Below are 15,514 nucleotides of genomic sequence, written 5' to 3'. Positions count from 1 at the left end.
TTTCCCTTTCCTTTATTGCAGGTATAGGCTTACAGGCTTCATAGTACAGATATTCACCCAGACAAGAACACACAGCGCTGTGGAAATTGCTCCCCTCTGACTTCTAACTAGTATGGCTGGTAGCACCATCAAGACTGTGCACGATATTTTTCAAAGCATGGAGTACGGACCACAAGCAGCTTCCAGCACTGCCACTGCACAGGTAAAGTTGTCTTTGTAATTCCAGCAGATGAAGCGTTTCAGTTGTTGTGTTTAATTTATTGCATTAAACTGTGCTGCTTTCAGGCATATATTGGCATGTTTTACAGTTTATACTCACTAAGCATGTTTCTCTTGGACTATTTGACCCATGGGAAGTTCATTAACTGATAGCTGACAGTAGCCCACAAGACAAACATGTGACTTACACTGTAACGTTACAGTTAAAGTAGTTATGAAATGTCAAGGGTGAAGTCAGATGCTTGGACATGTGTTTCTACTTGAGGAAAATCTCACCTACTGATTTTTGTTCGGTAATCCACCCCAGGAGTCAAATCAAAGCAAAAATGCCTGATTTACGGATCTAAACGTGTTAAATTTGGGAGTTGATCAGATAATTTGTTGACTTCTTATATGTGATTACATGTGAAAAAATGATTACACATCCATGTCCAGTCAACAGATGTGTTGTCAGAGTCCTTTTGGAGAGTGTTGACTTTGATGTAACAGCTCCAAGATTATTCTACCTTTGACCTCGGCCTTCACTTTTTGCTGTAACTAGAAACTAAATTAAGGAAATCAAAAGAAAATGTAGCAGTGGAATATTACAATGTGACAGAGGAGCAGCTTTAGTCTGGTCTTTGTCAATGAGTTTGCTGATTTGGAGTGAAGATCAGCTTTGTACTTTGGTCTTTTGCCTGTAAATAGTTGACACACTCAGCCAGGCCTGCACTCAGCCACTGTCCAGCAGAGGTGGCGTCATCCTGACCAATAACATGTGAGCATAAGTTTCGGTAACTCTCATTTACGGCGTCAGATTGCCTTCTTCAGTGGACTTATGGCAAGGAGTTTTCATTGTTGTTTGTGATCCATTTGTATTCTTTTGGTTGTGAAGAACATTCCTGTTTTCTCATTCACAAAAAAAATAGATTTCTAAAAGGACGTTGTTGTGCCAAATACAAAGAATGCTGATGGAAAAATGTGTGACATAAATTAACCAACATCAATATCAGGTCAAAAAATTCACAAATTGCTGTGTGGATTTGAAGATGAATATAAAACATAAAATTAACAAGTATTCCTATTAGTTATATGTGTCTTTTTTCTGTTTTATAACTTTTTAAGTAAATAAGCTTATCATTTTCATTTTGAACTGTGTTGAGAAGTACCAGTCTTTCTTTGAGCGCCATCTGTTGTGTCTTGAGTCCTGCTGCAGATCAAATTTCCTGGGGGATATTAATAAAGTTAGTTATATTCTCAGACAGTCAATATTTCTGTGTACTTCGAAAACTCACAGGCTGGAAGTTGTGTCCTAAGCAGGTCCTTAAATCCGTACTACATTTGTGGGGTATTTAGATTCATGCAGCTACATTTCATGCTCAGATATGAATTTCGTTACGATCATTTAGACTTCTTCACATTGACTCTCTTGCTGCCTTTCATCCTTAGGCCTGGCTTGATCACCATTCCCGTTCTCTGGGTCTGTTCATCGATGGCAAGTTTGTCCGTCCAGCAAACAGACAGAGTCGCTCCCTGACTGATTCTAAAGGTAAAACACACAGATTACACTCAGATCTATTTTATTTTCACCCTCTTCTCTCAATTCTTTGAAATGAGAGGGTGATTAAACAGATACAGGCATGCTTCTCACTCCTCCGGTCTCCAGGTGGAAATATGTGTAGCACAGTGTGCGCTGTGGAGGACGACGTCTCCCAGTGTGTGTCCTCTGCTGTTAACGGCTACAAGGCCTGGAGTGGCCTGACCTGCCACCAGAGAGCCAAAGTGCTGCTTAAGTACGACAAACTCACCTTTGCACAAATCAGGAACTTTAGCACTTCAAACGCAGCCCTTATGTGGAGATACATGTCTGTGTTTCCTGTCCTTTGCTAACAGGTTGGTGAGCATTCTCGGGCAGCACGGTCAGTGTGTGTCGGAGCTGTGTGAGGCGTGCGGGGCCTCCTGCTCACTCTCCACCCTTGTCAGACTGTTGCAGTACTACAGCAGCTGGGCTCAGCTCAGAGACACCCTCATGAGCAACTGGACTCCACTCGGTGAGGTCATCAGCAGGTGTTTACAAAGAAGCATTTAGTTTTAGTTTTGTTTTCAATGGACTTATGGTTTAAATGTATGTATTTTTCTTGTGTCCCAGGTCTGGTGGCTGTAGTTGTGGCTGATGACTGCTCTCTGTACTCCCTTATGATCAAAGTCCTGCCAGCACTGGCCATGGGTAACACGCATGCACACACACGCATAAACAAACATACTCTGTATTAACAAGATATTCTCAAATTAGCTGTTTGTATTGTTAGTTCTAATTTCATCCTGTCTTCCTCTAGGCAATTCTGTCATTGTTGTCCCCGGTCAGGGCACCGCACCTCCAGTGCTGCTGCTCGCACAGCTTTTAATGGGAGCAGGACTTCCTTCTGGGGTTCTTAATGTTTTAACAGGAAGTGACGTGTCACTGGGTGCCAAAGTGGCCCAGAGCCCTAGCATCAGCTACATCACCTACAGCGGCAACAAGCAGGTGTGTGAGTGAGAAAACTCTTGTCACTTTCTGATATATGTTTGATAAAGCATTTCAATGTTACCAAAATAGTTTATCTTCTCTCTCAGGATGGAGTGATGCTGTGTAAGGCCACAGCAGGGATGGGTGTTCCTGTTTCTTTTTCCCCCTTCATCGGCGCTACGTGTCCCTTCATCATCTTTGAGTCAGCCGACATCGACAGCGCCGTGGATGGAGTGATAGAGACTGCCTTCAAGAAGAAAAGAGAGGTGATTTACACTGATCAGTATTCTCCACAGAAGGATGGAGTGTGTCTCATGCCATCATGCCAGGCCATCTCTTGTTTTAACATTATTGTCTCTCCCTCAGGTCCACTGGGTGTTGTGCGTGCAGGAGAGTGTCCTGGACAGTGTTGTGGCCCGGCTCAAGCTGCGCATGGCAGGGATGAAGTGTGTGGGCCTGCAAAGTTATGAAGAAAGGGTTCTGGTGGAAGCTGCAGTACTTAAAGCTCAGCATCAGGGAGCCACAGTAGGTCAAAAACACAAAGAAAGTCATGCTTAGCTGCCATGGCTTTCAAAAGTCAGCATGTCAATAGAAATTATGTGATGGACAGTAAGCCACTTTAATTGGATTTTCCGTTTAGTAATTAGTCAACAGTTGGAAACACTGATTGCCGCTTATTCAAACCACAGTGTTGCATTTCATGCAGGTGGAGCTTTTTTTTTGGATATTCATGTTAAAGATATAAACATCACAGTATTTAGAAGTTCATTACACTTAATGTCTGTTCAACATCTGTAATGCAGTTGAGAGAGCTTTGTATCTAGCTAGCTTAACTTAAAACACGCTTAGCTAAACACACCGAGTCAAATTTTCAGCTAGCTTCCTTTCAGCTAGAAAGCTAACTTTCTTCATGAAATTACTCCAGCCAGGGCAAATAATATAGTAAAGATAAAATTATTTAGTTTCTAGTATCACTTGAAGATAAATAATTTTAGCTAACACTAATAAAGTTAGTTATCTCACTATAATCAGACGATTGCAGGCCCCATACTTCTATCTTGAAAATATTATATAATATTATTTAGCCTCTTGTCTTTATCAAGTATACAGAATAAATATATTACCTAAATGCTCTTATTTAAATTTGCTAGCTAATTTGTTAGCATTAGCTTGATTACCTAAAATGCTTTAGCTACTGTCGCCAGAGCTCAAACAGTGATACTCAAGCAGTATACACTATGTGGAGCGAACTTTAACTTGGTAGCTAGCTTTAAAAGCTGGAAATGTACTTAGGACTATAAAATGATGAGCTGTAACCTGCAGGTGAATGAATGAAAAAGTTATTTTCCTCTCTCTGGTCCTCAGTTGGTTCAGTCCTGCGCTGCCCCCCCATCAGGTGCTCAGTACCCTCCAACCGTGATCTGCGGGGCGGCCCCCTCCTCTCCATTTGTGATCAGCCCCTCTAATGGACCACTGCTGCCTCTCATGACCTTCAGAAGCAACACAGAAGCAGTGACTCTGGGTAAGGAAGACTCTGTGGATGTAGATTCATGACTACATCCACAGGGAGTTGTTAAGTTACTTTTGATGGACATAAACAGTTATCTTACAAAACTGTAAGCCTTAATATCACATTTTCACTTTAACAATCGAACACTAACAGTCTCTGTTTTGTACAGGAAACCACAGTCCTCATGGCAAGGCAGCCTCTATCTGGACTGAAGACCTCACCCTGGCTCTTGAGACAGCTAAGAGGTACACAAATCCACACACTCATACTTTTCTTCGAGTCTTAATCTTTACAATCATTTACAGAAAGCTCAAAGGCTTTAATATCCATTTAGTATCGAACCATGTTCATACTAAGTGATATTTTCATAGACCCTAAGATTTATATTATAGACCCTATAAAAGTAGGATAAGCAAAGTCAAAATGTCTGTTATAAAATGTTGCTTTGACTCCTGACGCATACTCTTCTTCCTCTCTCCTCAGTCTATCAGTTGGATCAGTTTGGGTGAACTCCCACTCAGTGTCCGACCCCTGTCTGCCTGTCTCTGGTCACAAAGACAGCGGGACCTGCACTGATGGAGGACAGGAAGTGAGTTTCAGTCGTTTATCACACTGTAAACATTTTGATAGTAGACTAAAAACTGATACAGTTAAATATTTACAAACACTCAATTTATATAACATATTTTATACCACAGATAATATGTACTTAATATAAAGATAATGCTGTGAAGACAGAGCTATCATGTCTCTAGTTGTAGTGTTAACTTGGTAACTTTTTAGGTGTTAGGTTGTCAGCTAAAACGCTTTTTAGAAGAGTTTATAAAGTGATGCTACAGCTATAAGCAGTACATTCTGTGGACGTTGTTTAATGCCAAGATTTAGCTTAATTGCAGGTGCAATATAGCTGCACAATTAGAATTTAGCGAGCTAGCATCACAGTCCTTTCAATGCCAGTAGAATGTGAATAACAGGAAATTCTTTTATTATTTCAGCTTAGGAGCATTAACAAAGTATTCCAAGATGGAAATCCTTATTATTGCTAGCCCTCAAGTCAAGTCAAGTCTTTTAAATTACCTAAATGTGCTACTTTTCTGTGGCCACCATCCACACTAGCCACTCCAGGGGTCAAACAGAACATTTTAATCACTATACAGATGAGTTTCGTGTTTTGCCTTGACCTCCTCTTTGCTCTCTGCCAGGGTCTTTACCAGTTCCTATGCCCGTCTTCTTCCTCTCCTCCTTCACCTCACTCCTCCCCTGTCTCTATGGACTACTCAAAGTTTGGAACAGCAGCATCTCCAGCTGTGGTTCCTGATGTTTCAGATGCTGCCAGGTTGGTGTGATTGCTTTTCTTACTTTAAGCAGGGGTGGACAGTAACGAAGCAAATGTACTATAATACAAATGTATGTATGTACAAATAGTACTATACTTGAGTACATGTTTTGAGTATCTGTACTTTACTTGAGTATTATTTTTTGCGGAAACTTATTACTTTTACTTCACTACATTTTTAAGACAAATGGCACACTTTTGATGCCTCTACACTTGTATGGATGTACTTTGAATACTTAAGTATTTTTAAAAGCAGGTACTCCAGTACTTTAACTCCATAAATAATTTGACTGAGCAACTTTCATTTGTATTGGAGTAAAATTTGACCAGGAGAAGCTATACTTTGACTCAAGTAATGAAGTTGTGTACTTTGTCCACCACTGACTTTAAGTCAGAGGGCATTACGAGCACATGACAGCAACATACATAGCAATAAATACAGGTTTAACATGATGATGTTCTTGTAACTTACTTTCGTCCATTCTTCCCTCTTCCTCCTTCAGTGCTCCTAAGCCCTACCTGCAGTTTGTCGGAGGTAAGGCATGCAAATCAGTGTCTGGCGGCAGTGTGGCTGTACAGTCACCAGGGGGCGGCAGTGTGTTAGCCTATTGTCCAGATGGAGGCCGGAAAGACGTCCGTAATGCCGTGGAGGCTGCTGTCAAAGTCCAGCCTGGGTGAGTGTTTTGCCACACACACAAAAAAAATGCTCACAAGTTGTTGTGCTGGTAATGTCCAACCCCAGAAAAACCCAGTACATTTTGTGTTCTCATGGATACAAACCAAAAAAGGTCACATTTAGGGTCCAGAGTTAGGAACAGCCGATTCAGATACAGTAGACACATCTGCACAAAGGGATTTAGATAAATTGAGTAATAATAAATAATTAAAATACAATAAGCACCAATAAATTAATAAAATAATAATATTATAATATTTGCTACTGTGCCTTGATTTTGAAATCTCCCTTACTTATCTACACTGCCAACTTGACCCCATTATTTTTATCCATCTTTGGCTACTGTCTAATTTACTTGAACTCCTACATGATGTGGTATGCAGAAAGATTGTAAAGCAATTCATTTTAATGTTAAAATGCATCAACTTCTATAATCTAACCACTGTATATACAGTACGTAACAGACACAGACCGACACAGACCCTACAAACAAAAAGCGCTGAGCTGCCATAATCAGAGGTCTTGAGAGGCAATACTACACTTACCAGCGGTCCACTTTGCACCTAATAACATGCTTCCTTAATAACATCTCCTTAACCCTAACCACATCTCTACACCTGTGCATGGCTCAGTTTTTTTTCTCACCAACCAAGACTATTTGTTAGTCATAAGATGCATCATTAATCCGAGTTTTCTGAGACGCTGTTATAATTGGAGCTTTGATAATCATGTGATAAAAGGTTCAATGAACCCTAACGTTCCAATGGCCTCATCAAAACAACCCAAAAAATGTATCTTCAAAATCATGGGTCGATTGCTCACTGTTAAAGGAGTGTCATCAAAAAGATAGAAATGACTAAATGATCTATAATCCTGCCTTTATCCCACAATTATATGAAATCTTTTTAGATACCTTAAGCGTGTTCATCAATAACTTAGTTTGGACATCATGAACTTGGTTTTAGTTCAAATCGAACCTGTTTTTAAACCTGTAAAATGTAATTAAAAAATAAAAATTTAAGAGATGAAATTTGGCCCTTTATAAAAGACATTTATTCAGGCTTTAAGAATACAGATAGGCAGCAAATTATTTCACAACCCAGTGAGTGTGTTTACCACCAGTCTTAAGTCCAACCTGACTTTGAGGGCTCATAAAACACACACAAATATGCTGAGTCATACACAGTAAATCAACAAAGTGCCTGTATAGAAACAGAGTGTACCAAGAGAAGAATCCAATAAACACACAGCTCTTTCTGTTTATACATATACATTCCTGGATGTACAGGACATAATCGGCATGTTTTTTTCTGTATGACATTCATTAATTCTGTTTTTAGGTTATCAATCCAGTTTATTTATCTTTATCTCAGCATATAATGAAATGTAATCTGATTTAATGAAATATCCTATATCATCCTTGTACCTCCTCTAGCTGGATGAAAAAGAGTCCGTCTGCACGCGCTCAGTCGCTTTACTCTCTGGCCAAGGGCCTGGAGGCAAAGAGGCAGGACGTAGCTGCATCAATCAATGTCCAGACTGGTCTCTCAATGGATGATGCTGAGAAGGAGGTGGACCTCAGCATTGCGAGGCTCAGTGATTGGGCAGCTTACTGTGACAAAGTCCAAGGAGGAACTCTTGTGAGGCTTCTTTCATGTTATTCAAAGTTACTAATAAATTCACAAACAATGACAGATGATCGGTTGAATCTGCTTAAACTGCTTTTATATCTTGCTGCTTCCTTCTCCTTCAGCCCATGCCACAGTCTGGCTCTGCTCTCTCCTACGCTGATGCTCTTGGAGTCGTCGGTGTCGTCCTCCCTGACACGAGCCCCCTCCTGTCCATGGTTACACTTCTTGGGGCAACCATTGCCACTGGAAACGCCGTCATCTTGGTCCCCAGTCAGAAGTATCCACTACCTGCCTTGGCATTCATTCAGGTTGGTGTAAAAATGTTAAATGTGCTGTGCAGCACGTTGGATAAGGGAGTTGAAAGCAATAAAGTGCAAATATTACTTTTTTGTCGCTCCACTGAAGAGACAAAAAATGTGGCAGACTCAAACAACTATGCTGTCCAAGCTGTCCTTAAGGTCGTTTGGCTTTCTGAGATCATCCGGTAGAAGATGGACAAGTACAACTGCATGTTGTCCGTGGCTGTGGCTCAGTGGTAGAGTCGGCCATCTCCTAATCGGAAAGTTGGCGGTTCAGTCCCTGACTGCTAGAGTCTACATGTCAAAGTGTCCTTGGGCAAGACACTGAACCCCAAAGTCCTCCAGAATGCATAACCTATCTACATTCTTCCTGATTTGAGATTTGCACTTTATATAAATATATTTTAAAGTGGCAATTGAGAGGCTCATTGTTAACAGGAATAAAAATACAATCAGGCCAAGAGCAGCGCCTTGAGGTACGCCAGTCACACTTCTGTACCAGACCAACCGCCACTCTTGTGTCTTTTTCTCTGTAAACACAGATTTAATCTTTATCGCCCCTTTCCTCATTCTGCTCTCTCTTCTCTTCAGGTGCTTCAGGCTTCAGACCTACCAGCAGGTTTGGTAAATGTCATTACTGGAAGTAGAGACCAACTGACAGCAGCTCTGGCTAACCACAGTGTCATCAAGGCCATCTGGTACTGGGGCAATGCTGAGGTGAGGAATTTAAAACAACATTAGAAAGAACAATACAAAGACATAGGCCACCTGGACTCTTTTAAGTGCTCACTCTGAACTTCACCATACCTAGGACACCTTCAAAATAATACACACAGAGCTCTAATTACCCAGACCTACCACATATTATGATCTGCTTTCTTGCTCCATAATTTCCTGCTGTAGGGCTGTCAGTACCTCCAGTACACCTGCACCAGCCCCCTGAAAACCCTGCGCCTGTTCTGCCAAAATGACGAGGCGGAAGATGGGGGAAAGGACTGGTGTCATTCTTTGGTCCTGGAAGAAATGTGGAGAATTGCAGTCCAGTGGAAAAGTGTCTGGATTCCTACTGCATAGAAAGAAAAGAGATGAGTTGAAAATGAAAAGAAATAAAAGTGTATCATCAGCCTGTAGGGTATAGATTTAAAGAGAAGGATCCTTTGACCTTAATAACAAGATGTTCGTAAAATTAACAGTAAACAGACAACACCACCAAACTCCTTAATCTCTGCTGCTCTGCTGGCTAGGTTACTGTTATCACATACTGTATGTAGTTTACATATCCTTTATCCTGCACCAGCTTTCACACAGTGGGGAAAATGTATCGTTTGTATTGTTTCCTGAAATCTGGAAATGCAACTATGGTTAGCAATTAAAAAATATCAACCTGACGTCAACAAAATCAAAGACAAATAAATGAATGCAAATATTATAGCCCCAGGTTTCATCAGCCCCAAGGCTTTTTTCTGCCACTGATGAGGTAACAGAGTTATAGGGCAGGTTGTGAATAAGAGAGAAGAATGAGACAACAAGAGGTTGAATATATTAACAGATTTATTTTGAGCTAATTGCAGAAAGGACTGTATCCCAGTCTTGGTAAAATTTTGCAAAATAAAAAACAAAACAAAAAAGCATAAGGCACTTAAAAGACAGGCCATGGATTTGACAGAATTTTATATGAAATTTATACGTGTTTGCAGTATTGCTCATGGTATAACAAAGTATAACTATTGCCACTAATACTAAAATGGTTAACGTTAGGAAGGGGGCAGTGTCAATCACATAAACCTTCATAACAAAGACAGATAATCTAGGTCATACTCTCAGCACCAAGTACACCTGAATGTAACACTAGCTATGCTATTGCTACACTCATAAACACAGTCCAGATGGCTTTCTACCTCTATCCTCTGAGTCACCACACCTCGACTTGGTTTATTACAAATATCTTGAGTTCAAGGCATGTCTTTCCATCCAGACGTGCAGGGTTGGAGAACCCTGGATCAGGAAGAAGACTATAGATAATTAAAAGTATCTAGGAGTATCAGAGAGATATGATTATTTCAATAAAATGTCAAGGTTGAAGTAGTATTTTTTTTTTTTATTACAAGAAATGCACCCAATTTTTCAGTGTACAGCTTCATCTGCCTTAAAGATCTGTCAATGAAGAAACCAAAGTCGATCAATCTCATGTCAACTCAATCTAAATATGCTATTATTCGGTACTGTGTATCATTATTACTGTACATTAATACTGTAGCCTTTAGCCATGGAAGTGCCCGTGCCACAAACATTCCCTGTAAAATTCAGTTTGCTTCCATGTCCAAGTTACCTTTGTAAAAAAAAAAATTTAAAAAAAAAATGTGTTTCCAGATAAAGACACTGTGGGTCTCACTGTCTACAAGCCATAGTTAATAAAGAGGTAATTTAATGAATATAAACAGTCTCTTGTTGTTTTTTAGCCAGGCTAGCATCATAGCTTTATGGATTGACACCTGTCTGTTGGTCGTTTCATAGCGTAAAATGTTGACCTTCCTATTAGCCTCAGCTTTACTTTGTGTTTAGTGCTAACTATCAAATGTTAGCATGCTAAGACACTACATTTAAAGGGTAGTAAACATAGTAAATATTACACCTGCTAGCATGTTAGCATTTTCATTATGCGCTTGTAGCATGATGACTGCCTCATAACCAAAGTAAAAATGAATAATTTACTTTTTTTAAATTAAAATAGTGAAGGGTTCATTTGGGAAAAACACGAGTGTAGTTATGCTAGCAAGGCCATCAACAAACGGGCAACAAACAACAACAATTCAGAAAGAAAAACAAAGTACAAGTTTCAATCTTTTGTGTCTAAAAACTAGCAGCTTTAGCTGTGTAAGTATAACTGCCATTTATTTTATGAAAACAGCGTTAACTAATGAGAAACATGCAGTTTATATGCTGCACAAGGCTTCTTTCATTTATTTCACCTAGGCTAACTATCACAAGCTATGACTTATACACCATGACACATTAAAAAATGGATACCGGAATTGACTGGACACATTTTGGTTATGACGCTCATGTCCATGTATTGGTTCCTGTTTTTACTCCTTATTCCTTTTTTTGTTTTTCCAAACTAGTTCCAGCCAGTTGAGTAACTTCAAGTAAGACCTTTCCCTTGTCACAAGACTCCTCCCTTTCACTGCCACAGTGACCAAAACCGAGCAAAGTTAACAGGAAGTATGGCGTTGAGACTGTGGAATGCTGAGTCACAACAATGACTCAGCACAAACCTCAGTTGAACTTGATGCTGCTTTTGTACAAGATTGAGCAATTGTGTTATATGACACAGCAAAAATAAGGAGGGAGCGTGTCTAAATTGCTGAGTCACTTTTTTGCAAGCATGATATTGTGGGATATAAAGTGTGCATAGACACACATGATGTGCTGTCATGACAAGGGCTTATTTAGCTAAAGCACTGAAATCACTTTTAATTGTTGCCTGGTTTTATGGAAAATTCAGTAAATGTAGGACAAGTTGCTTTTTTGGACTCGGGTACAACAAAGCTACTGACTGTGCCCCTTTATGTCTTACTGTCGCTCATCTTTCTACAAATGTCTGAGATATGGTTACCTGTATATGCCAGGATTTAGTCTACATTGATAACATATTTTATTGACATTAATTTAATTTATTTAAGAAATGTTTGGATCAAGGCCCTCTTGAAAGGCTTTTTTTGCCCCTAATACATCTCTGTACAAAATTCTTTAGTGTATATTGTCCAGAGGCTACAGTTGAAAAATAGCTGCTTGGCTAACCCTGGCTTTTTAACCATGTATTTATTAGAGTAGACTAAGCATAACTGAAAACTACAATGTTTTTGTCATGACAAAGAAGCATTTAAGTTTTCCCACAAAAATATGCATAAACATTCAACAGTAAGCATGTCATTTCTCAAATCAAAGGGTAGCACTTTGGACTGCAGACACACCAGCCACACTACAATTTACTTGAGATAAACACCTGTTTTGGGGAAACTGGCACCACTTGCTTATGTTTTCATATTAGTCCTATGAGGTCGATGTTGTTTTGTAGCCTATTGTTTAGTAAAACTTTAAAGCATAACGGAGACGGCTGTGGCTTAGTGGTAGAGTCGGTCGTCTTTCAATCGGAAGGTCGGAAGTTTGATCCCCAGCTCCCTCAGGCTACATGTCAAAGTGTCCTTGGGCAAGACACTGAACCCCAAATTGCTCCTGGTGGCATAGCCAATGTGTATGAATGTGATAACTGATTGACAGTTGGGCACTTTAAGTAGCAGCCTCTGCCAGCAGTGTGAATGTGTGAATGTGATATGTAGTGTAAAAGCACCTTTGAGTGGTCGCAAAGACTAGAAAAGCTATATAAGTACAGTCCATTTACAGAGGAAATTTAAAGCTTGATATTTAAGTTTACATGAACACTAAGAAAACCAAGGTACAGATAGACACTTTAGTCTCTTTGGGGGGAAATTCACACATACACAAGGATAAAATGGAATATTTTTTAAAGGATCACAAATCTCTTTCCCTCCATGTTTATACCATGTAGTGACCTTTTATCCGTCTCTAAAAAATTAAGAAGACTGTATTGTTACACTGGTGTGAATTACACCTCAATAAGACTCATAAATACTGCTTTTTCTTTGTTTCGGCAAGGAGAATCAGACTCAGTATTGTTTCACAACAGTGCTGTGATATTGAGTAAAGCCATTAAAACCACCTCAGTGGAAACTGTGTAATCAGCAGTTCAGAGATTGTGTTTTTATGAGGTAAAACAAGCTTAGTTAGCTAAAATATAACTAAACGAGTTAAAACACTACGACCCCAAATGACACTGTGAAACAGCTTGAATTGTATGACATTATCGGAAGTAATTTTGCAGTGTTACTGACTCTATGTTCGTCATTTGAAGTTGCATATACTTTCATTCATGCGTTTTTAGACAAGACACAATTTTGATACTCTTTATATTTGAATTGCCTGTTGTATTGTAATTAACATAATAACATACAATGATTATCTTTGACAATTTTTACAGCTTTTATTTTTAAGGTATATTAAAATGATTTCTTTACGTTTTTGTATTTTTTTTTTTTTTACTCCAATACTTTGCAGTTTCTTGTCTTCTTAAAATAGCAAAAGTGCTTTGTAATTGCAGGTTACAAGCGGTCAGCAGGTCAAAATAATTCAATAGAACAATAAACTTGGATTAAAATGGGGAAAAAATCATGGAAAAAATGCAACCTCATCCCTCATTTCACAGGTTTGCCACCGTCACGTGCTATCTGAGCTCAGTGATTGGCGGTAATGTGCGGTGACGTTACGTCGGTCACGAGCGCTACCGTTCGGGTATAAATACACGGAGCGACGCCTCCACCATTTCACATCAGGGAAACCTTGAGGAGTTCTTGCTTCAACAGTGTTTGAACGGAACTTCTTCCTTCGTCCCGTCTTTTTTCAGCCAGTCTGCATTCCGGACATTCCGAACCTTTAATACTTGAACACTACTGAAAGAGTCGCCGCAAAGCTTTATTTTTGTACCGTTTTGTTAAGAAAAAGCAAAAGAAACGCCAGCCAAAATGGAGTCCCAAGTGCGCCAGAACTACCACCGCGACTGCGAGGCCGCAATCAACCGTATGGTCAACATGGAGATGTTTGCCTCCTACACCTACACTTCTATGGTAAGAAAAACACCCTGCTTTATTGTGTAAATTTTTTGCACATTATTACTTAATGTGGCGTCTCAATAGGTGCTCGCTGTTCTGCGTTTCTCTGTTGTTTATCAATGAGTAGCAGGTTGCCAGATAAGGACTGGTTTATCCTCCACTTACCTCACTGATTGTAAAGTGCTGTGTCATCCTTGTGCTTCTTATACAACGCTGTATCTAAACAAACTACTAGCCTCCCCAAAGTCATGACTCATATTCCTGACCACTGGGTGGCTGCATAAATACTGTTTGTCACCACCTGTTTCTTCCAAATAATAATGGGCGATGTCTCCTAATAACTGTTTATTCTCACCTCTCGTCCTTCACAGGCCTTTTACTTCTCCCGTGATGATGTGGCTCTTCCAGGCTTTGCCCATTTCTTCAAGGAGAACAGCGACGAGGAGAGGGAGCATGCTCAGAAGCTGCTGACTTTCCAGAACAACAGGGGAGGACGCATCTTCCTGCAGGACATCAAGGTTTGTGCATACCAGAGACTTGTGTACTTATCGCATGTCCCACCACACCCTGTGTGGCCGCTACAGATAAAATGGGATTAAGGTGCCATGTTGTCACACTACTCTCTCTGTGTACTTATAATGTGCTCATCACATTTGGTCTGCTATAACTGACTGTTTTTCTTTCTTCATTAGAAACCTGAGCGTGATGAGTGGGGCAGCGGGCTTGAGGCTATGCAGTGCGCCCTGCAGCTGGAGAAGAATGTCAACCAGGCTCTGCTGGACCTGCACAAGCTGGCCTCCGATCACGTAGACCCTCATGTAAGTTGTTAGGTTTGCAAAAGAGGGTCCTTAATAAACCTCATGTTATATGTAGGTAACTTTATTGTTATATGTACCAAACCAACAATTCTTCTCTCCTCCCGCCCTCAGATGTGTGACTTCCTGGAGACCCACTACCTGAACGAGCAGGTGGAGGCCATCAAGAAACTGGGTGACTACATCACCAACCTCGCCCGCATGGATGCCAACACCAACAAGATGGCAGAGTACCTGTTCGACAAGCACACCCTGGGGGGCAAGAGCTAAACGCAAAGTCTCAGGATTAGGCCTTGAATGAAAGTCTTAACGACACAAAGGCTCTAAACTTAACACACCTTTCTGCTCCGTCTGTTCACGCACTCGACATAAATAATCTCTAATCTGCTTAATTGATGAAATTGATAAGTTCTCATATGATCTGGTGGTGTCGCTGTTTTTAAATGTCATATGTAAGGATGGATGTTATCAGGTTATGGCTTTGCCGTCATTGCCTATTAATCTCTTGTGTGACATTTTAACAAATTGTGACTGAATGTTTCTTATCTGTGCTGCATCTGAATAAACATTTTGAGCTGGATTTGTTTGTCTGACTGCATCTGTTACATAACCCGTTCATGTTTACCAAAGAACTGTTGGCAATGTTTACACACTGCGCCATGATCCAATCAGATGGCCAGGTTTTAAAAGTGACATTATAGCTCTAAAGTGGTGTTATATGAAATTGTAGGCAGGTCATTCTTAAATGGCGCTCATGTAAAACCAGTATCCAGCAGCTAAAATGCTTTCTGATACTTCTGTTTTTCTTACACAGATGCTGTTTCGGGTAATGGGTGGAAGGTGGCATAAGTTTAGA

The 15,514-nt window shown here is 40.1% G+C and overlaps 2 protein-coding genes across 2 annotated transcripts; both read left to right on the top strand.

The window, feature by feature from the left end:
- The first annotated feature begins 31 nt into the window (after positions 1-31).
- On the top strand, positions 32-9,544 carry aldh16a1 (aldehyde dehydrogenase 16 family, member A1). The gene is made up of 17 exons (XM_069674301.1): positions 32-202; positions 1,648-1,747; positions 1,865-1,991; positions 2,092-2,249; positions 2,348-2,425; positions 2,535-2,722; positions 2,812-2,970; positions 3,071-3,229; positions 4,070-4,226; positions 4,384-4,459; positions 4,698-4,803; positions 5,417-5,550; positions 6,054-6,224; positions 7,662-7,866; positions 7,980-8,165; positions 8,748-8,873; positions 9,060-9,544. Exons 1-17 carry the CDS (start codon positions 113-115, stop codon positions 9,228-9,230), a joined length of 2,391 nt encoding a protein of 796 aa, XP_069530402.1. The 5' UTR covers positions 32-112; the 3' UTR covers positions 9,231-9,544.
- A 4,004-nt stretch (positions 9,545-13,548) lies between these two features.
- LOC138603062 (ferritin, liver middle subunit) lies at positions 13,549-15,238 on the top strand. Its single transcript, XM_069674716.1, has 4 exons — positions 13,549-13,858; positions 14,215-14,361; positions 14,536-14,661; positions 14,773-15,238. Exons 1-4 carry the CDS (start codon positions 13,757-13,759, stop codon positions 14,926-14,928), a joined length of 531 nt encoding a protein of 176 aa, XP_069530817.1. The 5' UTR covers positions 13,549-13,756; the 3' UTR covers positions 14,929-15,238.
- Positions 15,239-15,514: the final 276 nt, after the last annotated feature.

Source organism: Semicossyphus pulcher, unplaced genomic scaffold (assembly GCF_022749685.1).
Source record: "Semicossyphus pulcher isolate SPU_LCO1_2020_fin unplaced genomic scaffold, fSemPul1.0.p SCAF_23, whole genome shotgun sequence".
NCBI lineage: Eukaryota > Metazoa > Chordata > Actinopteri > Labriformes > Labridae > Semicossyphus > Semicossyphus pulcher.
This window is presented reverse-complemented; position numbering and strand designations above follow the sequence as displayed.

Bases quoted from the DNA above. Each gene is read 5' to 3' on its own strand.
- aldh16a1 (XM_069674301.1), top strand. From the start codon at position 113: ATGGCTGGTAGCACCATCAAGACTGTGCACGATATTTTTCAAAGCATG. The intron at 6,225-7,661 runs GTGAGTGTTTTG...TACCTCCTCTAG, and splicing joins GCTGTCAAAGTCCAGCCTGG to CTGGATGAAAAAGAGTCCGT. The intron at 7,867-7,979 runs GTGAGGCTTCTT...CTTCTCCTTCAG, and splicing joins AAGTCCAAGGAGGAACTCTT to CCCATGCCACAGTCTGGCTC.
- LOC138603062 (XM_069674716.1), top strand. From the start codon at position 13,757: ATGGAGTCCCAAGTGCGCCAGAACTACCACCGCGACTGCGAGGCCGCA. The intron at 13,859-14,214 runs GTAAGAAAAACA...CGTCCTTCACAG, and splicing joins CCTACACCTACACTTCTATG to GCCTTTTACTTCTCCCGTGA. The intron at 14,362-14,535 runs GTTTGTGCATAC...TTTCTTCATTAG, and splicing joins TCTTCCTGCAGGACATCAAG to AAACCTGAGCGTGATGAGTG.